We start from the raw sequence: 22,504 nt of genomic DNA, 5'->3' as shown, positions 1-22,504 counted from the left end.
TCTAATATCACAGACAGTGTAATGAAAAACATCCTCATGAGCCTTTCCTCTGTCTCCTTCAGTAATCACACGCAGATGATAGACTGCAATTTAATTTTGTCATTGGACACAGAGTCACTGCATTACGAGCGCTGTGTATCACATCAGAACTAAATATCTTAGGTTTATCTTCTAGGTTTCCTAAAGCAACACCAGGCTAAATGCTGAAGAGAGATATTTTTTGATTTAGCAAGGAATCTGGACCTGAAGTGCTTTTGCTCTGCATCATTTAGTGTGTCCGTTGCAGTAGTGCACCACATTCTGGAATGCTTTAAAAGTCTCATGCCAGTTGTTTCAGCAAGGTAAGCTTTCTCCATTTTATTATTATTATTTTTTTTTTACACAGCTATTAAATAACCTCTTTAAGAATTATTTGGACTTGATTCTAAAACTTTAATGACTAAATCAGTAATTTGTAATGCAAAAAAATATGTTTATACTTGAGTTGAATGCTGCTGGGGTGAATGAGTTCTAGATGGGGAAACCGGTCTGGAAGAAGACGGAAAAAAATGTGTGTGTGTGTGTGAGAGAGAGAGAGCAAGAGAGACACAGAGAGAGAGAATGTAAGGGAGAGAGAGAGAGAGAGAGAGAGAGAGAGAGAGAGAGAGAGAGAGAGAGAGAGAGAGAGAGAGAGAGAGAGAGAGAGAGAACTATGTGTTTTGTCTTAATTCTGAATTATTTTACTTTTTAAGAGGCAACACTTCATACACTGGCACAACTGCTGAAGGCACAGTACTATCTCTAGTGAAAATACTAAACTAATGAAAAGCACAGAATAAGACAGACACTCAAATGTCAGCAGCAGGAAAAGGAGATGCTTTTACTGTCATGTTTATGTGTTTTTAATTAGCTGTGGCTAGGTGTTTCAGTAAGACAAGATTATTCTGGCTTATTTTTAAATATTAACTACCCCATGAGTGTCAAGGTAAGAAGCAGATAGCATTAACAATTTACAGCTATACGGTTTGATTCGGAGCTCATGTTACTGTCTGTCTGGGATTTTCCTTGATCTCCCTGGCCATGTGGATTTTCTGCAAGTTTCCACATACTTCCAAAAATCATAGCAGTAGGTGGATTGATGACATTAAGCTGGTCCTAGATGTCAATGAAAGTGTGAACGTATATATGTGTTGACAGACTAGTGTGTCCAGGGTGTATCCTACCTCATACCTAGTGCTCTTGACCACCGTGACCCTGACCGGGATAAACTGGTTACTAAAGACTTCAACTTCTGAGGAAAAGACAGTGTACACCTCTTTCTTTCTCTTTCACCATCTGTTTCTCTGTTTCTTACTTTCACCATTTGCATCCTCTTTCCTTTCTAAGGGCTTTTACGGTATGCATCTCACCGCACTCTGTCTTGCTTTCTGGCAGGTGTTGGATGAAACGGCCAGCTCTAGGGGCCAGGGCAGCTGACATAGTCCAGCTATGTGTACACTCAGCTGGGTTTTACAGGGCCTGGCTTCTAACATCTCTTCACACTTGGTAATAGTGAAAGGGCCAATTAAGAATTCCTGCATGTCATATTCGAGTGTTGTTCCATCAACACTTAAACGTAGCATAACTTGGTGCATGCATCACAAAATTTAAAGTAAAAAAATGTGTGGCTAAGAGAGCTAATGGCTTCAGTTTTACTAGTTGCAATTTAATGAGATGATGACAATAAAACCCAAAGCCCACCATTAAAAAAAAACATTTCTGTGAATATGGATCATCAGTTAATAAAAAAAAGGAATATTTGGGATTTACATAGCTTACAACATTATTATAACATTTTATTTACAGAAAGCTTCGAAAAATGAACCCAGTGCACTCAGACAGAATAACTTATATTTCTTATTAGCTCCCAGACAGACAGAGTTTAGAGTGCAATGTTATGGCAACACCATGGCATTTCCAAGGAGAATCTAAAACAGTACAGCGGCATCATTATTGGAATGCTAAGCCAATGCCAACTATACAGACGTCAATCAGTCAGGGGGAAAAAAAAAACAACAACAAAAAACCCGCTTTTAACTCATTCTCTGTCAGTTTTATCTCTTTATCTTTTCTCCAAGCCTTGCTTTATCTTTGAAATATAAATAAGTGTAATCTGACATAATGGTATCCTGCTGTGGTAATTCAATCCACTGAGATCCTTAAATATCCCAAGAAGGGAGTAATAATAAGGTATGTGAATGTGTATTTATTGCTTTCTCCATACAATTAGAAAGGCGTTTGAAGAATAAGAGTGGTAACTCTATCTGATAAAACACCCTCAGTGCTACTAAAGCTTTACATTTTGTTTCTCTTTTACCTCATTTACTCCTGGGAGTGAAGGAAACGTCTGTCATTTGTGTTATATAGACAAATTCCTTCCCTTTACCCTGGAACAGGTAACACGCTCAGAGATTGGCTTCAGGCAAGCTTGGAGGATTAAAAAAAGAAATGCATTATTCTAATATCAAAGAAGCCATGCGTTTGCCTCTACTGCTGAAGGACACCAGTAAAGGAAGCTTAAACAGAAAACTTGTATGGATATTTTGCTCTTCTAGTGCATTCATTACTCTAGGGACTAACTGAAAGACTATTACATTTTTTGCTGCATTTTTTAGAGTTATTATTAAAAATGTAGAATAATTCATTAGGAATAATGAAATTTAAGTTTACCTACAGTATAAGGCGTCCATATTATATCTACAGTTGTAATCACAGACTAAGGGGTTATTAAACAAAGGGGTGGGATTAAATAATTAGTTCCAGTTCAAAGCTGCGTTTGCAGAGTAGCAAATATGATATTACTGTATTGGCTAATGGCTCTACAGTTATAGAATACATAAAGGATTAAATAACCAAATAACCAAAATACTATTATGATGATTGTAACAGTCAAAATGTGTACTGTACCTTTAAGATCTAGAGTTTTATTTAGCAAGATTCATTTAGCATATGCTGAATGTGACTATTCTTACTGCTCTCCAGAATCTATGCAGTAGAGACAGAGCAGATTACAGCTACTAGACCTGTCGATATTTGCTTAAACTTTGTAATACATCTGTCTCCTTTATGTATATGAATTGTAGCCATGAGACCTGGCTTTATATGGGCATTGCAGTAAAGAAAGCCATTTTTTCACCCATGCTTGTGCTGCTGCCCATGTGCTCTATACCAGATTTTCTTTCTCATAGACACTCTTTCTCACAGATCCCAGCTTTGGGTATAAAAATCAAAATCAGTAAGATTGAAATGAATTATTAATGAATTACACAGGAGTAATGTTATACTACTAAAAAGTGTGGCCAAGCATATTTCTTATTAATATGCAGATTACTAACTGAAAACCGTAAGTACACTACAGAGCAAAGGATGTGGACACCTGACCCTCACACCAATATGTGTTTCATGTAAGTGTTGCAAAGTTGTAAGAACATTGTAATGAACATTAAGATCATCAGAACAAATGGATGCAAAACCTGTTTCCTTATGACAATGCCCTGTGCACGTATCAAGCTCCATAAATACAGAGTTTGGTGATGTGGAAGAACTCATGAGTCATGAGTCATGACCTCAACCCCACTGAGCACCTTTTGGATGAACTGGAACTGCACAAACCCTCAGAACCACATTCTAAAATCTTGTGGAATGTAATCTCAGAAAAGTGGCCAGATTATAGCAGTAAAGGTGGACTAACACCATGTTAATGCCCATGGTTTTAAAATGGGTGTAATGGTCAGGTCTGCATACTAAAATCCATATATTGTAGCTACAAGGACACCACTTGCACCATTTTTGCTTTATTTTTGTTATTTTAACTAACCTATCTTTGAGCTAGTTAGCAAAGCTTGGCTATAAGTAATTACAATTATTTACTTTTACTCAATATAATTTGCAAAACCAAACCATCAAACTGTATTTCAGATGTCTGTTATATTCACTCCTCCACTGTTTTAAGATTTCCGTTTGGAGCGCATAGTCTAGTGCTCATGTGTTGACTCTGCTGCCTGTTTTTGGTCTTGTTTTCTGTGTTTGTGCTGCATTAACGCCACCTTGATCAGGGTTTTTTACCATCCCATGAATCTGAAATTTTGTTATTATATTTCTTGAAAGTTATGCACATTGGCACCATCTATGCTCTAGCTAAACATATCTGTCTCTGTCTGGAGGGAAATAAATTCTAAAAGCACTCTTTGCCTCAATGAGGTCTTTGCTCCACCCCCAAGGAGTTCACCAGATCACTCCATAATAGTGTGAATTTTATAATGCTAGGGAAAGACACTGAATTTTGTCTTCGGAAGACTTCAGATTTTCCCCTGAGTGAATTAACGTGTGGTGCCTTCATGCTTCATGAGTCTATTAAGAGGATGAAGATTTTTGTAAGCTAAACTGTTGACATTCTAATGCATGTTTCCTTCATAATCCACTGACTCACTGCATATTTACTAAATGCAATTTGAAAGTGCGATTTTCCTTTGCTAAACTGACATTAGCTATTGAAAACACTGGTTAGATTGTATGAGATCCTACCTGGTAAGGAAGCGTTTGCAGAAGCACTTCCTTCAACGGCAAAGCCATCCAGTTTTACCAATTCCCCACCTGTAGTGAAAAACAAAGGGAATTTGTGGTTTATTTTGATAAAAGTACCAGTGTTAAACTGACAAACTATATACATATACTATACAGAATATATTGTATAACACGTCATTAAAACCTTTACTTAATCTTATACTATTAAAATAAAAATGCTTTGACAAACAGATTTATGGCCTATGCACTGCAGCAATGTGTGTTCTTATTTATTAATAAGTGTACTGAATAATTTGTGCCTGGTGTTGTGTGCATGTTTTGGAAATGGAGCTATACATATGGATGTTGTTTATTAGAGGCAGAAGAGGAAACGATTTAGAGATTTATGTGGCATTGGAAGGGTGACAAGCTGCCACCAAACAACGCCCTGGTTTTGGCTTTGGGTCTGACAACACAAAGCTTGCTAATAGCTTTTTATAGTGGAGTGCGATTCCAGCTGCTAGAGAAGGCCAGCAATCGGTGAGAATGGAATAATTACAAAAGCAGACTGGACTGATTATATTCGGTACTGTGTTCAAGTGTGGGTCGTTTTATTAGTCATCCAGCCTGGTTTTAAAAGGCAAGATTAAGAATAAGCTGGGAGGCCATGAAGTTATAAATATTTTCTGTGTAAACGTTCAGAAATGATTTGTAGCCACAATAGGACTCTGCTGAAGTGTTGATTGACAATGTAATATTGAAATAGTATTTCTGTTAAGTCACTTGGATGTGTAAAGCTTTTATAAAATGGATTTACTGTGCATTGGTAAAACATGAAACGAATATACTTTTGTTGGTTACTGAAGGCAGTCAATTAAACATGCTCAAAAACGTCTTAGCTCCTATAAATAAAACCAAGACCCATAATAGCAATAATAGGAAACAACGGAAAACTGTCCCATACTTACACGTGCATATGCAACACACACTCTCTCTATCTCTCACACACACACACATACCTCCTGGAGTTTCTGCTCTGTAGACTGGTTTACTCATTCCATCCTCATTCTCAGAACTGATCTTGAGAAAGTGCAGGACTCCAGGCTCTAACACACACACACACACACACACCGTGCAAATTAAACAAATAGTGCATGCTGATGTCATGCATTTAATACTTGCAATTTATTTCCTTCTTTGCATGACTATCGACTGTCAAATCTGCAGCCAGTAACATAACTATCCACCTTACCTACGTCCTCTAGTACCTCGGAGCGGCTGTCCTTGTCCACCTTGATGAAGCGCAGAGACCTCATGGACTTGCCATAGCCAATACTGTATCGATCCACTGGCCGACCATCCAGCTCGTTAGGTGGGTCCCATGTCACCTTTAAGCCCTTTTCCACTGAGGTAAGCTTCACATTGCGTGGATGGAATGGTTTAAATGCTAAGAGAAAGCCAAAAAAAATGACTGCCAATTTACACATGCTGTCAATACAAAGACTGATTATGTTTATTCATGTGAATTGGGGAGCAATAAGTAACTGTTTAGCGTACAACATATCTCGAGCCTCAATTTGCCAAAAGATTCCAATAGGAATGTAAAACGCATTGGTTATATTTCACTCAATTTATTTCTTTATTCTCTGTAATTCACATCTAGAAATGTGATCGATTAAGAATACTGGGCTCACCATTCAATATTCATAGAATATTTTGAACAAAATTTGAGTGAAGAAATATTCTTCTACTGAAAAGACTCTTTTTATATTAAATCATAAAAAATGCTAAACAAAGTACATTTTTGTTTGTATAAGACTATGGTGACTATGACTATGGCTATAAATGAAAAATGTAGTAATGTTTCACCACATCTTGATAAATAAACAAAATACTGTACAAATGTATCTATTTAATAAACAAAGGCTATGCACTTAAACCCAGGTTATTGTTGTTTAAACCCTGCGTTTATCCCCAGGGAGATGTTTCACAGTGGTAATTTATAAGCAGGGTCAGAACCACGCTTTACTCTGGGTTATAAAACCATGCTCTGAAGCATTGCTTTTGCGATGTTAACCCTCATTGTGATGCCAAAAACTGTACAGTGTGAACCGTACTGTGTTGTGTTATAATATTATGACTAGATGCTTAGCAACAGACACCCAATCACAAATTGAACAATGTGTGCCTCATAGCACAGAAAAACCAAGTCAAGAAGCGTTTATTGTCAAACAGCATTTCTCCAACACCATGGTGCTACATAAAACAACACAGAGCTACATAAAACAACACAGAGCTAAGGACTTAAAAGTAAGTTGTCCTAGCCACATAAAGCGCATCATGTGCAACCTAGTGCAAACAGTGTGAGACAAAAGACAGGGCAAACAGACAATACAGAACACTACAGGACAGATACACAAAATAGCGCCGACCAGTGTGCACACTGTATATTATACAGAACATTGTACAAAAATATAGGGTTTTAAACAAAGCGGGATCTTGCAAACCAGGAGGCAGCAAGAAAAATGCCTTGATAGCCTAGGTCGGCAAAACAAATCATCACAGACATGCGTGCCTTGGTGAGGGGGAGATACCTGAGGAAGTTGGATATCAATGAACGCCAGGTCGAACTATGTGACAAAGTTAAAAAAAAAGGCCAGAAAAGAGCAGAAAGACTAGAGTAGAAAGCTGTGAAAGCTCACAGTGCAAAACAACAAACGTCCTTATTTTTCCTCAATGATGTGAAATTGTGAAACAAGCCATAATTCAACCAAGAAGTGTGCTGTATTTATCTAATTATGGTTGTTGACATTTAAATATGCAATGATATGCAAAAAAAAAGGACAAAAATAAGAACCCAGCGGTTTATGAAGTCATCTGGAATTTGAATTAAAAAATTTTTTGGTCAACAACAACCAACAGCGATTTAAAGGTTATTTACTGTATGTATAGTAATATGTAATAAACATCACAATGACATGATTGCTTGTTTAGTTCTACCTACAGTAGTGCCGGTGCAAGGCAAGAGATGAAAGTTCTTTCAAAATTTCTTTATATTGTACAGATCTAAACTGCCCTGCTGTGAGTAGACGTCCCTGAAGCAGCATAAGAGGGCAGAGCTAGAAGAGCAGGAACTTGCCTTGCCTTGCTTCAGTTAAAACTGCCATGATTGTCATGGATAAAGAGGAATGCATGTCATTTCAGATGGTTTGCTCAAGTGACCGCAGAATATAGTGGCTGACCTATGTAATGTTTTTAACTCTGCAGCATCATTTCTTACTCCCTGGCAGAAGGAACCAATGTACAAACTCAACCAATGCTAATGAGTTCCACCTTCAATAAATAGCAAGAGCTATGGAACAGTGCAATACTGTTCACTGTGCACTAATGCTAATGCTAGGACTGTGTAACATGGTATGTCATTATGTTGCTGATACCTCATTACACTAACTCCTCTCTAACAGGATTTTTATTTGACAATGTTCTTAGACCATGACCTATGTGTATTGGCATGATGATATATATTTTTTTAAGTCACTCTGAATGACATCTGCCAAGTGTTGGAAATGTACTGAACTATTTATGGATTTGGAGAATCATTTTTAAATCAATTTTAACTTTGTGACTTATGGCCAAGCTCAAGTCCAAATAGAGATCAAGATCAGGATGTTGTGGTCTTATAACTGGCCTCAAGAACTATAATCCTAGTGCACCACTAGACCCAAACTTTGAAACTTTTCCATGCTACATTTTTTAAACTTATTTATACTACAGGTATTCAGTGGACATTTAATAGTTCAATTAGGTGCATTTGGCTCATCCTAAAAAAAAACAAACTCTTCTGCTCAGTAAAGGACTGGCATTAGCGAGTGCACGTGAGAGAGGATGTTGCAAGCACATGCTGTTTATGTCATGTTCTGATGTGGTTTTGGGCTCTGTTTATTGGAAAATACTTTTTAAACTACTCGTTTCTCAATGTCTGTGTTTTATTGTTATAGAAAAAAATGTATTACAGAAATTGACAGTTTTATAGCTGTTAAGATAGCTGTTGCAATTTGGAAGGGAATTGACGTTAGAATTTTGTTTATAAGCACCAAACTCCAAGTTAATGTAGATATCTCATAATATCATCTTTTTTATATATTACTTGTTGCATTTTTCTTAACATGGCAATGAATATCATGAGCTAATGTACACTATGTGAACTAAGCCTGTTACATATTTTAAGTTGCCAAATCAATAAACATATTAGTAGTGTTTCCAAAAACACACACAAGCACAAACTTTAATCTCTGAAGCTTTGTCTTAAATTTAAACACCTCTGGATTATACTGAGCTCAATAAAACTAAACAAGAGGACTTACACCTCAAATAAACAGTTTATAGAGTAACTGAGACATCATAATTCTACTGCTAATAAAACACTAATAGAAAAAGAGTAAATTAACTGAGTTTTCGATAAGCCAACTTTCGGTATTCTGTGCTGTTGTAATTTTTGTTTTTGCACAATAAAACTATGTAAGTATCATTAGTGCTTTATGCTCATTTATGGATCATTAATAACTTAAAGCATCTTTATTACAATGGTGAATATAAATGGTGCATATGATGGGTATGTATAAGGTATGCATTAAACAAATGGACCAGGCTGCTGGGCAAGTTCGTTCCAGTTTATACTTCCACACCCTCATACCTTCTTCTCTCGCTTGGCCACCTTGATGACAGAGCAAATTCACATTTATAAGTGTGCAAATGAAAGAGGTTGCTTTTCCCAATTCAGCTAGAAAAGTCTACAAATAAGTCACAGACAAATTTGTAATGGGATGAACGTAAAATGGTTTTGTCACATAAATACTATGTTTATGTTATTATGTCAGGGAATAACTAGTAGTGTGTGAGCGACTGTGCTCGTGTCTGCCAACGTAGTGTCGGTCATATTCACAATGTTTTTTATAAAGACTATGGAACGAGCTGCAGGGCAAGCACCTGCCGTTTAAACGCCAGTGTGTCAGTGAAATATGTGAAATTTATGCATTAGAACCATACTGAAACCCACACAGGGACACAAAGCAGCTTTCTGAATATGTCCACTGTCATTCTTTCAATAGTAATACAGTATATACTGCTACATGCATAATATACAGTACATTTTCCTCAAACACAAAAGAACACCGAAGCATCACGAACCTCACATGGAGCATTTGTGCTTGTAAAATGATCTGCTTTTCCTTTTAAGCTATATCAGATGTTTTAAAGCAAGGAATGACGAACTCTTTAGGTGTGATTTCTCCTGTGATTCAACTATATACAGTGTGACAATGACTTTTTCATATTTTCCTACAGACCTACTTACTCCATAAATATGATACATCATACAAAATTATTATCAAAAAAAAATATATGTATGTGTATATATATATGACATTGGCAGTGAATTACATCTTTAGTTTTGCTAAGTATGACGCTTTCAGGTGGTTTCATTCAGATTTTCTCAAGCTTGGTTGGTTTAAAGGAGGAGTGTCATTGTACCACTATTTTCAGATCAGTTGAGAGATTGTGTTTAAGTACCTGCTCTCGCTGGGGCACTCAGAGACATTTCCAGACTTGTCCCAAAGCCGAGAATCTGTCTTGTATATGTACGTCATTTTAGTGTTGAAAGATTCTGAGCTCTCTTGAACAGTTTTCCTCAAAGGATCTCTGCACTTTGATCAGTGTATCTTTTCCTTAATCTGATCAAGGCTTCTAGTCCCTGCTGCTGAAATATAAACCCCTATTACGGTGCTGTCATTTGTCCAGGTGATGATCTGCACCTAGATTTATCCAGATGAAATGTCTAGCATTAATCCCAAAGGTCAATAGTTTTGTTCTTGGTTTAAGCAGAAGAGTGAGGCTTCTTGTGCCTTTTATTGACAAGTGGCTTTCACTGGTCCTCTATACCAAAAAGGCTTGATATGTTTATCCTTCCTCATCTCCACATCAAAACTGTGGTGTTTGATCAAAGTGACCTTCAGGTTTTTCATTATCTACATGACTAAAGCCCTTTTTACACATTTGCTTGATCTGGCTGGATAGCCAGTTCTAGTAAGAGTCTCTGAACTTTTATTTTAAGAATGATAGAAGCCACTGTGTTCTTTGAGACATTTAGGTACAGTACCTTCCACAGACCCGTTCATCAACACAATTCATTTTCAGAGGTCTACAGACAATTCCGTTGACTTCATGCCTTGTTTGACACTCTGAGGTCTACAGTCAGCTGTGGGGGTTTATATAGATACAGGTATGTTTTCCAAAGTCCTGTAATGAATGAATTTAACTCTAGTGATCTTAAATTTGAGTTGCAGGAACATCTAAAGGATGATCCTTAAAACAGGATACTCAGTTTCAAATATTAATGAATAGGGTCTGAATATACAAGTAAATGTGATTTCAGTTTGGTATTTGTCAGAGATTTATAGAAATTGTTCTGTAGGGAATATTATGCTGATACCATGATGTGACAAACTGATGAAAAAGTGGAGGGGTCGGAATTCTTTCTGAATACACTGTACAAATTTAACAATGTATTTGATCTATGACTCCTTGAATTAAAGCTATAAGCAGCCTTGTTATATTCTCTCCAGTTTATAATTGTATTTTTGACTCAAACACAATGGAATTACATTTCTGTTGCTGGTTCCAGCATTATTTTTCCTTTCTTTTCACTTAACTCTGTTTTGAATGCACATTTGTCCTCACATTTCACTCTCCCTTGTCTATGTGTCCCTTTTTTCTCTGTGAATTTCATTCTCCTCTTCTTTACTTGCTCCTTAACAATTCCCACCAGAACACCACCAGATGTGTGTTTAGGTATGAGTCTGACAAAAAACACACATTTTTATCTGTAAGGCAGATGTGTGTGACTGACATTTGTAACTGCCAAGCGGGATGATAAAATGAGTAAATGTGATGAAAGGAGAGCCACGTGAAACTCCACAATGTAAAATCCATAGTGTCAGAGAAAGTACAATGAGCTTTTTGTTCTGTATTTTCTCCCCATTTTCACGTGGCCTTCCTCCAGATAACTACTTTCCTCCACATTCCAAAAAACAAGCATGTCCGTAGGTGTGAATAAGTGTGTGAATGTGTGTGCATGGGGATTAAGTGTTTACTGAACTTGAAAGATTGAATGTTGGAACTATCAAATTTGTGGCAGGACTCATGAAATCAGATTCTGGCTGAGATAGAGTTAATATCTCAACTTTAAGAAACCGTACTGAAATGAAAAATCTGTCTTCCTGCATTGATCACGTTGGGCTAGATTAAAAACTTACAAACCAAGTGAAACTTCCTTTCACAGTTCATTTCATGCTTTGAGAAAGTTAACGAAATTAACATAAGCCTAATGAATACTGTTTGTTTTTCCAGGACACCACATGGTTATTATAGTTGCCATAACTGTCATATAGTATTAGGTATTGTATACAGAAGCCAACTTGAATGTTTATTTGAACTGAATAGGTTTAATCTAATGACCAATGAAAAAAGACAAGTATAAATAATGGCATCACAAATGTTACTGCCATTTTACAAAACCAGTTAAAGGACTTTAAATATTATACAAAATGTTACACATCTACATTTAAACAGTGTAATTGATTTTGTGTTTTGAATATGTAATGTTGTGGAATAAAAAACTTGAATAGTTATGCCCTTATATAGATCGACGTACAAAAGGGCTTTAAAGTCTTTATCTATGAATACATTAACACTGGTTCACACACTTATATCTGCATACTGTATATATGTCTAATGTGACAAATATATGCAGGCTTTAATAATGTCCTTAAAATAAAGCTGTATCAGAGCATAATACATTATACACTGGATAATTTGCCTGGCTACAAAAAAGTTTGATTGGTGCTATAATAGGAATGAGTTTGGACTCTCGATAAGAATAGGTCAGATTAAAATACAGATAAAAATACAGGATTTATGAACAATAGAAGTGGGGAGAAAAAGCAGATGTTGGAATAGCAAAACAATTTATTTCATACAGTTCATACAGGCACTCGTTTGGGTCAACAAGCAGAGATATTCAAAAGAATATAGACTGAAAACAGACGATAATATACAGCTGCTGACAGCAGTCCCAGGCTGCACTGATTGACCTCATTTACAGAACCACTTCCAAAACAGAAAGAGTGAGAGAAAAAGAGGAGAGAGTGAAAAAATGTCCTATTGTAACGTGGCAGTTAACTGTGATCACCAGGACCATCACTTCCAAGATTCCTTAGCTATACTGCTCTTTCCTTAGTGCGCAGAACCCGGGATAGAGGAAAGTCTGGACAAAATGGATTTCATAAACTCAGAGTGAAAGTCCAGAACATCTGCAGCATAACTTCTGAGCTCAATGATATAAAGCTAGTTAATTCACTTTCTCCAGGATGGCTCTAAAATTCTGAAATTCATGCTGCTCTGTTCCTGCTCACTGTACACTGCTGTATATTGTTGCACTTTGCCTTAACAGACTGCTCTCCTCCTGTGCAGCCCCTGTGTTCTGTGGGAGCTTGGCTCTGTTAGCTAGCTATACAGTGAGATCACTCTTTATTTTTTGCTTTTTTGGCATACAGCTCTCACTTTGAGACCATTTTCCATGAGTGTTCTAGACAAACAGTTCCTTCATAATTCCCTATAGTGAAGGGAATCAAGTTTAAAAGTGATGTTGAATAGCACATAAAAATTCAGACACATAAAAAATTGAAAATGTGCATAAGCTGTTGCTAAATTTATTAACCTTCAGAATCTAATGTTGATGACCGAATGCATATGAAAGATAAAATTTATTCCAAACAGTTTTTGCCAAATAATTAATAGTGCATGCATGCTACATGAACACTACTACTGTAAGGCAGACCAAAGCACAGATTAAAGGCAAACCTCAGGCATATTAGATCAGCCCCCTGGCACTATCATGACAATATCTGGGTCTTATTGTAAATATGATTTATTATATTTATTATTATCTTAAAATCGATTGCAAAGCTGAGGTCAGAAAAGCAATATCACGTTTTTCAGCAAATATATAATTTACAGCAGCAATAGGTTTAATTCTTGAAATGTAATGTGTATATTCCTTATTTATTATTGTGCATAAATGTAATTCATATCATTTGTCAATATTGTACATGTATGGCAGAAGAACGAAAAAATAAATAGTAATTTTAATAAAATTTATGACTTTGAGGATGAACAGTCCAGTCTGGTAATATACTGCTATGCATATGATCCTTAAAAAAAGCCCAATAATGTGTATTTCTTCAGAGTGCAACTTTCTTGCTTGGTCAGAAAGTATATATATATACAATTTTCTTAAAAATCATTACTGGTAAATTGCAGTAGCCCACAGACTGAGATACCTGTGGAAAGCAGCCTAAGGTGTGTGTATGTGTGTGTATGTGTGTATGGATAAAGTCTACACATAATGAGCTGTCTGAAGTGTGTGATTGTGTGTGTGTGTGTGATGCCTACCTGTGAGAATCGGGCTGAGGGAGCCGAGCACGAGCAGGAGCACCGGGAGAGCGCGTGCTGCCGGTGGACACATAGCGAACAGATGTGGTGCAGCTCGCGCGCTGCTCCGGAGAGCGCGTGAAGAGGCGGGGGCCGCTCCCTACCTTATGGCACAAACCCAAACCTTCACTACGTTGCTTTATAACCTATGAAGACTCTGCCTCACCGCTAGAGGGAGACACAGGCTGAATCTGAAATCCCCATGGCCATAAACTATGCAGTGGTCTGTCTGTCTGTCTGTCTGTCTGTTTATGTCTGTCTATATGTATACAGCCATTGGGAGTCATTGCATGAAAAAAAATCATCTAATACAGCTATAAGGGAGACCAGAAATAATTCAATACTATTGAGAATATAGAGACTACATCTATCAAATATTCACAGAAAATACCCAAATACAACACTCATTATAATATCACAGACTTTAAAAATGGATGTTTAAGTAGAAATATATGCAATCAAAGCACATCTGATATTTATGCTGATCCTTTTGAACTAGTCAGTTTTCTTATAAAGACACAACAGACAGTTTAACAGACAGACCAGATGCATTTTCCATGACTGTCCTCGATTGCTCCCTTTGTGTGTGGTACATGGCCTCCCATAATTTGTGCATCATGGTTTTTGTTTGTTTGTTTTCCTGTTTAAACATGATTTGTTTTATTCTGTGTGGCATTTCAATGAATACTTTCTTCCAATTCCAGGATAATTACAATATTTTCATCCAGTTGGCCGAATATTTTCTTCCAATCCCTTATAAATATTTACTGAAAAAAAAATGACAGTCTGTAATACTATTTGAACTACTATCACTGAATGCTAGGCTATTGAACTAAAGCAATTTAGAGCTGTTCAGAAGTTTCCCATTGAGAGATTGCATTCTGCAGTCAGTGCACGGTCTGGTGTATTATATTCATTTTGATAGAATAAGGTAAGCAGGATTATTAGTCACAGTCACATTGACTGCGATTGACACATACACACACATTGAACTTGATGGTTCAGCAATGCAATGCCAAATTTCATTTTTATGTTTTTGTTCTCAGCAACATTTCCAAAATGTTGGATACAGATTTCATATGCTGTCATAGAACAGAGATTGTTTGCATGTAACTGTAAGTGTTTAGTTTTCCACTGGAGATTTTTTAGGTAAACCAACCCAGTGGTTTGTTTATGTGTATTAATAAAAAAACTTCTAGTCAGGAGTTGATTGCTTCCATGCATGGACATTAGGTCTGTTTTGGCCCAAGTTTCCTAGCTAACAACATCCCTACTGAAGTTTTAAAAGGTTTAAAAGAATCATGTGCATCCAGAATGCAAGCCACAATCACTTTCTCTGTTCCTGCCAAAAATGGAAAAGAATAGCCTCAAATTCCAAACATAGAAACGACCAAATCTCATATTTATCTTTTACTTTTTGAAAACCAACATGGCACCAAACCGCTTGTTTAATTTCTATTCTTTCGTAAGAATAGTTTGTTTGTTTGGAAACATGATACTTGGTGACACTGCTAGTCACCTGTGCTCAGAGAAGTCTCATATGACATTGTCTTGTGTTGTCCTATCTAGATCGAGGGTATTATGTTCCTAATCCCCATACTTACAGCATACTTATTGGTGTAAACATACGCATCAATAAACATAATAAAATAATATAATAAAAGTGTGATTATTATCATTATTGTTATTATTTGTACAGTAGCTTTAATAAATAAAAACTCAAAGAACTTTACAAAGAAATTCAAAAGAAAAAATATGAGCAGCAACAATAATATATGCAGCAAATATAAATATATAAGCAACATGAGAAAAAAGAGTGAATAAAAGAAGAAATCAAAGGATAATATTAATAATACTAAATACAAGCGCTTTTCAAAATGATGTACTGTAGTTGCCTGTCTATTCATGATTGATACACAGTTATATTTTTCTACAAAGAACAAAGACATTACTACAAAATTAAACCTCTCCAGTTTCTATTGTATTCTTACCACTAAATCTAAGCTATTCAGTGCAAATCCAACATCATTTCTCCAGGGATACCAGAGCACCAAACCATAGTTCCCCAAAAGTGCTGTATCAGCAAGCAACACTGAAATAATCATGCTGTAACTGCTTCAGGGGACTTCTGAGGAGAGAGAGAGAGAGAGAGAGAGAGAGAGAGAGAGAGAGAGAGAGAGAGAGAGAGAGAGAGAGAGAGAGAGAGAGAGAGAGAGAGAGAGAGAGAGAGAGAGAGATCATAGCAATTGATACCAGATATCAATTACCATAATACAGAAAAACATTAAACACAGATGAAAATAGGTCACATAACCTAAATGTGGGATAGTATAATCTGTAAAAAATTAACTATAAAAAGAGCATGAAAAACACAAATCTAATTATTACCAAATTTTGAGGACATAAAACATTAATGAACTTTAAGAAAAACAAAAACGTTTGTGGACAACACAGCCTAAACTATATAGCCAAAAGTATGTGAACTCCACACTTTACTTCAGGTGTTTCATCCACAACCATTGATAACTGGTGCTTAAAATCATGCACATAGCCATGCTGTCTCTATAGACAAACGCTGGCAGTAAAATGGACCATACTGAAGAGCTCACTCATGTAGAACTATCAGAGGATGGAGTTTCTATCACAAGTCAGTTCATGGAATTTCTGCCTGCTATCAAAATTTTTTTGTGAGATGACCATGAAATGAAAACAGCTAGTAGCAACAACAGCTCGGCCACAAAGCAACATTCAAAAAGCAGCAGAACACTAACAGAGCAGGGGCTGCTGTGTACTGCAGAGCAGAGTGTGAACTAAATCACCTCTTCTCTATTGCATCACTCAGTAAGGAGTTACAACTGCCTCGAGAACAGAAGCTTTATAAATTGGGTTTCCATGGTTGAACTGCTGAACCTCAAGATGTTGAGCATTCCCTGGAATAGTGTAAAGCACACCACCACTAAACTCTGGAGCAGTGAAAAGGTGTTCTTTGGCATGATGTAGCCATGCTGGCAGAGTGATGGATGACATACAAAGACATTGTAAGCTGACAAAGTTTTTGCAACAGTTTGGAGAAGGCTTTTTAACATGGCTTGATGAGTTTGGTATAGAGGCACTTCAGTGACCTACACAGAGCCCTGACCTCAACCGCAGTGAGCAAATTTGTGATGAACTGAAACATTACTTGTGTTCTCAGAAGTACTCCTTTGACTAAATGAACATAGATTCCCATAGACTTCTTCAAAATCTTGGAGAGTGGAGGATGTTATATCCATAAAGGTATGGAACAGAATCTCCATCAAGCTCAAATAGGAGATGGTCAGGTGTCCACATACCTTTGGCCATACAGTGTAATTTCACCCCATTAAATCCCTCCTCCCATGCTACAGGTCCCCTTCCATCACCATTTTTCATGTATTTTTCAATGAATACACACACATTTCTACCGATAAGTGTAAAACTTACATGAGGGATCATAAATACTTCTCACAGTCCATCGTTGGCATTATGAAGAAACTCACAGGGTGTCGTACGCCAGTCTTATCTTTGTAGTACTCCCTGTGTTTCTGTGCCAGCTAGAGGACAAAGCAAACCATTTACGATAACACTGACATGCAGTCATTTCTTCTTCTACTCTCTCTCTCTCTCTCTCTCTCTCTCTCACACTCTTTCTCTCTCTCACTTTGTGTCTGATGGATTCCCTTTCTCTGAATCTTGTTGTATTTCCTGCATCATTAACTCATTTTAACTCATTTTCCTGCATCATTAACTCATTTTATACCTGTCAATATTTCTAATTCTTGTCTGTCCATTTGCCAACATATGGAAGTTGGAAAGACTTAAATTCCTATATGGACCCAATATATTTTTTTCAGTATACAGAGCAAACTACAGCACAATTCCTTTTCTCACCTGATTAAAAAGCTTTATTTGCCCTTGCCGTTTGAAATCGACGTTGTAACGTGCCCCGTAGGTCGGGCGGAAGGCTGGGTATCTGCTTTGTGAGTGATGCACAGTGATCAGAGATCCATCATTCGAGTAGATGCAAGGAAACATGCCACCTTTACTGTAATCACTTGCATGGCAAGCCATAGATGCATAGCGGACATCCTGTAAATACTTGATGCTTGCCTTCCCAAATGTGTCCCCACACAAAAACTTGGTGGTAGGGACATGTCCTGTAAACCTAATGCAAAGCACAATTCAGACAACATGGTGTGTATTTTTTAACAGCATAAGCAAAAGTGGTAACAGTCCCTTATCGACCATGTTATTGTTTACCATGCTTTTCCTGTGTTTCTCCTCTTTAAGTCTCTGACCTATTGTTTCCTTCTTTCATTATGGGAAGGGTCCACTCTGACTACATTATGTATGTTTAAATTTTTATATTTGTGATGTGTTCAGTTATTTGAACTGTATTTTTGTTATTCCTGTGAGAAGGTAACGGCTTGATAGCATAATTACGATAATGTTTAATAAGGATAAAACAATGAAACAATCTAAAACATAAGTGTTAAATTGTGAGATCGTGTTGTTATTCCTCACAACATAAGAGCAAAAGCTTCTTTTCTCACTCACCATTTTCAACTTATGTTTAATGTCGTATTCATAAAAATTCAGAAATTTAATTTAATGAGAAATGAGAGACGGTGGTTACAACAGAGCCTTGAGCTAGTGACCTACGAGATGACAAGCACAAAGGTGCTAATGGTAGTAATAGCATGGAAATGTGAGCTTTGGAATAGCATTTGTTTGAGGCAGAATGTAAATTTAAGGAGGTGAGAAATCTGGTCAGACTGAAATACTTAAGCACTGCTGCATCAGTCTCATTCTTACTGATTAACTGGTAATGTAGGTATTGTGGGAAGCCAAAGTGAAAATAAGTAAACATAAGTATGAAAGAAGTTTAAAACAAAAATTAAATATTGATATGCAAGTGATTCAGGTTGAATTTTTCCTTAAAACAACTATGGTGTCCATGAAACGTAATGCATTATGTAATGATGTGATCAGTTTAACCTACCCTGGTATCAGAGGCGATGGGATGTAGGTCGCATTGCTGTGTGTGATGAGAATGCCGTTTCTAGAAGTCATGTTCTCATGCATACACCTACAGTTCAGAGAGAAATCAGCATTGGTTCCCAGCACTGCACGCTTATATAGACAACAATGAGTTGCCTGGCAACCGCTAGGGTGCTCCCGTGACCATGCGCGCTCCCTCTATTGTTCATTTACAGTATGTACAATTTAAAGGCTATTGCATCGAGCAGGTTATATATGCGTCATTGCGTCACTAAACACTGTGCACGATTTTTGTATGCATGCGTAACTACTTTTTAATTCCTCATCGTTCATTTAATCACCTGCTTGTTACATCATCCACATAATAACTGATCAGCCATTTTCATAGCAATGGCATTGTTGGCAATCTGAGTGAGAATATACAGTTTTTTTACGTTTTCTTATTTTGTCTGATTGCCGTGGATGGCCTGTAAGAGATGCCTTTTGTACAAATGCTGCCCCCTGTAGGGACCTCGGTGTCTTTACAACAGCGTGAGCAGCGCAACACTCACGGTCAGTACGACTCGCTTTAATGAGTCGATTCCTAACTACATGTTTAGGTGAATCGAACTCTGCGAGTTTATAGTCATTTAACTGCTTCCAGATTTGTTATTCTAACAGTTTAACATCAACATTAAGTCAAACTTACAACTTCAGTATAAAAAAGTAAAAAAATAAAATAATATATATATATATATATATATATATATATATATATATATATATATATATATATATATATATATATATATATATATAAGTATAAAGTCACAATTAGCCTATGAATTTAGTAACTTTTAGTGAAACATTTAAAATTAAACTAGCATAGTACTAAATTTAGAAATAAGTCAACATTTCTAAATTTCTAAATAACTTAACATTTCTCTCTCGAGTTCATAGGAATCGATTTATTTGAATCGCTTAAAAGAGTTGTTTATAAAGAACCGGTTCGTTCGCGAATCCCCACATCACTAGTGCACATCAGCGGTAAAGGGGCGGAAAGCTGCGAGTGTGTATCACTGACTAGACCCTAACAAACATGAATGGACTTTAATTGTTTGCAGATATTTTTTTAAAGTCAGATATATACCAAATACTGTGCACGTTGACGTTTTGTTGCTTGAACGAAAATCTATATATAGGAACAGGTCCGCTTAGTCCATGGCACGTTTATATGAGTAGGTGATACTTTGTGGGAATTTCTTTCGTTCGTGATTTCCGTGGTTTGAATCTTTTACTGCCATGGCTCTGGTGGTGTATCTGAAATCGGTTTCGGATCTTCCCGGTAAAGGAGACCGACTCGCCAAAGTCTCATTCCGAGGTACTGCTACACAATATACACTTATTCGTTTATTACACGTATGCTGCGTTATTTTGTGACTAGACTAGTTTGTGTGCGTGGGTGGGTTTGGAGTGAATCATGCCTGAGTGCTGTGGAAGATTCCTGCTGAAAGTTAGGGATCCACTTCTCCCACTCTGAGTGCCCAGAGAAATCCCCTGTTGTAAAATCTATATTGTTAAATGAACGCCCACAATGTCCAATAAAAGCCAAACTGGACACTGTATGAATGAATCCATCCTTATTGCTGTTACACGGGGGATTTACACGTGGACCCTAGAAGATGCTGTATTTATATATAAGTGGGCATAAGAACTGTGTAAATTGTCATCCAAAGGGTTGAATTGGTTCCTGCGGTGTTCATGAGTGTCCTCTTTCTCTGAACACCGTCGTGGTCGTGTTACTTTGCTATTCTCTGTTATCACGATTGAGTTTGAGAATTAAAAATGCAGCATCTGACTGATTTGGTAAAGCCGTAGGCGAGTTACCTGAACTCAAATATGTGTAGGCTAAAGTGACCTGTGCAACTACCGTTCAAACGAACAAGCTGATTTTATGATTTCATGAGAGAATAAATGGTTTAGGAAATCTCTCTCTCTCTCTCTCTCTCTCTCTCTCTCTCTCTCTCTCTCTCTCTCTCTCTCTCTCTCTCTCTCTCTCTCTCTCTCTCTCTCCCCCATTATGTTTTATGGTGTTGCCTTTAATTCAGCACCTTGGACAGCACATGTTTTCCCAGCATGTCAATTGTTTTGTATTTATTTTATGATACGACATAAGTGTGGTGTCTTTATGTTGCTCACTCCTTTTGTAGATACAAGTAACATTCTGACATTACACTAGTAAAATAAACTCTGAATTTGTGATAACAGCGCTTGTATCTATTTCGGAAGAATTGTATAGCAGGTTATGGTTCTGTTCCTTAGGGAAAAAATAGAGGTCGTGATATGACAAAAAAACCCAAAAAACACTGAAGACATGGGTTTGATGACAAGCTTCCATCAAATACAGTAGTGCTGTACTGCTTGTAACACTGCATTCGTAGATCATTTATTTTGATGAAAGCATTATTAAGCAGCTGTATGTGTTCTCCTTTTCAGTATTAAACGGAGATCACATACAGCTGCTTAATAACGCTTTCATCAAAATAAATGATCTATGAATGCAGTGTTAGCAGTATTTCTGCTTTGTTTGAAAATGTTTCCAAATTTCTGTCTGGAGCGGAAGGTCTACAGGAAGCATCGTCTTAGCTCAGTCATGTCCTGTTCCTCTGTGAAAGAACACACAAATCTGATTTTTACTATGCAAAATCTAAAATTAATTATAAACTGCAATACTTAGCGAAATACACATTGCATTTTGATCAAATACAGACAATCAAAGCCACAAAGATGATTAATGAAAGAGAATATCTGTACTCTCTCAAGTTACAAATATATGCATAATTAATCAGAAATTACCAAACGCAAGCATTAGAATTACTTCTAGGGAATTATAACATTTGCCTCATATTAAGAACTTCTGTTATAATCAGATTTAGGTAATTAAATCATGTTATTTTTTTTCTTTTCTTCAACAGTAATTTCAGTTGCCCATAAGCTGTGCTCTTATGTGTGCTTTACTAATTTGTACACCACACTTTTTCAGCCCTAATAATTCAGTCAGCAGCAAATATTGAACCATACTTACTGCCAAATCATAAAAAATCAGTATGAAAAACAAAAACAAACAATCAAACAACAAATAAGCAAATCAATTTCTAGTATACTGACATGCATGACAAGTTTAACAGTTGAACATTAACAAGAGCATACAAGAGGAAACCTTGCTGGAACACCCAGAACAACAATAACAACAAGAAGTGAAAGCCACATGGTGTTCAGCATGAATCTAGGAAATGGAAACTTACACTACACACTATGTACTTTACTATTGTAATGTATGAATTTTAGATATTAGTGTGTTGTCTCAAATTATCAAATAAAACACTAAACTATGTGTTTCCCAGTCGATATCCTATTTCCCAGTCGATGGCCATTGATA

At 36.7% G+C, this 22,504-nt stretch overlaps 3 protein-coding genes across 4 annotated transcripts in view; 1 reads left to right on the top strand and 2 right to left on the bottom strand.

Annotated features, from left to right (window-relative positions):
* The window catches only part of fndc1 (fibronectin type III domain containing 1), a 36,243-nt gene extending 22,120 nt beyond the window's left edge, over positions 1 to 14,123 (bottom strand). Inside the window, exons 1-4 of the mRNA XM_060866366.1 lie at positions 14,029 to 14,123; positions 5,774 to 5,968; positions 5,541 to 5,627; positions 4,543 to 4,611 (exon numbers count right to left, since the gene is read on the bottom strand). Of these exons, the coding sequence (XP_060722349.1) occupies positions 4,543 to 4,611; positions 5,541 to 5,627; positions 5,774 to 5,968; positions 14,029 to 14,101 (424 nt within the window). The 5' untranslated portion in view covers positions 14,102 to 14,123. The remainder of the gene's footprint in view (positions 1 to 4,542; positions 4,612 to 5,540; positions 5,628 to 5,773; positions 5,969 to 14,028) is intronic.
* Positions 14,124 to 15,991: 1,868 nt separating this feature from the next.
* Positions 15,992 to 19,169, bottom strand: cimip2c (ciliary microtubule inner protein 2C). Its single transcript, XM_060864995.1, has 4 exons — positions 19,088 to 19,169; positions 17,977 to 18,250; positions 17,530 to 17,639; positions 15,992 to 16,195 (listed from the first exon to the last, which is right to left on the bottom strand). The coding sequence occupies exons 1-3, from the start codon at positions 19,156 to 19,158 to the stop codon at positions 17,538 to 17,540; spliced, it is 447 nt and encodes a 148-aa protein (XP_060720978.1). The 5' UTR covers positions 19,159 to 19,169; the 3' UTR covers positions 15,992 to 16,195; positions 17,530 to 17,537.
* A 945-nt stretch (positions 19,170 to 20,114) lies between these two features.
* otofa (otoferlin a) overlaps positions 20,115 to 22,504 on the top strand; it is a 57,446-nt gene continuing 55,056 nt past the window's right edge. For both annotated transcript variants that reach the window (XM_060866365.1, XM_060866364.1), the window contains exon 1: positions 20,115 to 20,446. In XM_060866365.1, coding sequence (XP_060722348.1) covers positions 20,368 to 20,446 — 79 coding nt within the window. In that variant the 5' untranslated portion in view covers positions 20,115 to 20,367. The remainder of the gene's footprint in view (positions 20,447 to 22,504) is intronic.

This window comes from Tachysurus vachellii, chromosome 3 (assembly GCF_030014155.1).
Source record: "Tachysurus vachellii isolate PV-2020 chromosome 3, HZAU_Pvac_v1, whole genome shotgun sequence".
NCBI classification, from domain to species: domain Eukaryota; kingdom Metazoa; phylum Chordata; class Actinopteri; order Siluriformes; family Bagridae; genus Tachysurus; species Tachysurus vachellii.
This window is presented reverse-complemented; position numbering and strand designations above follow the sequence as displayed.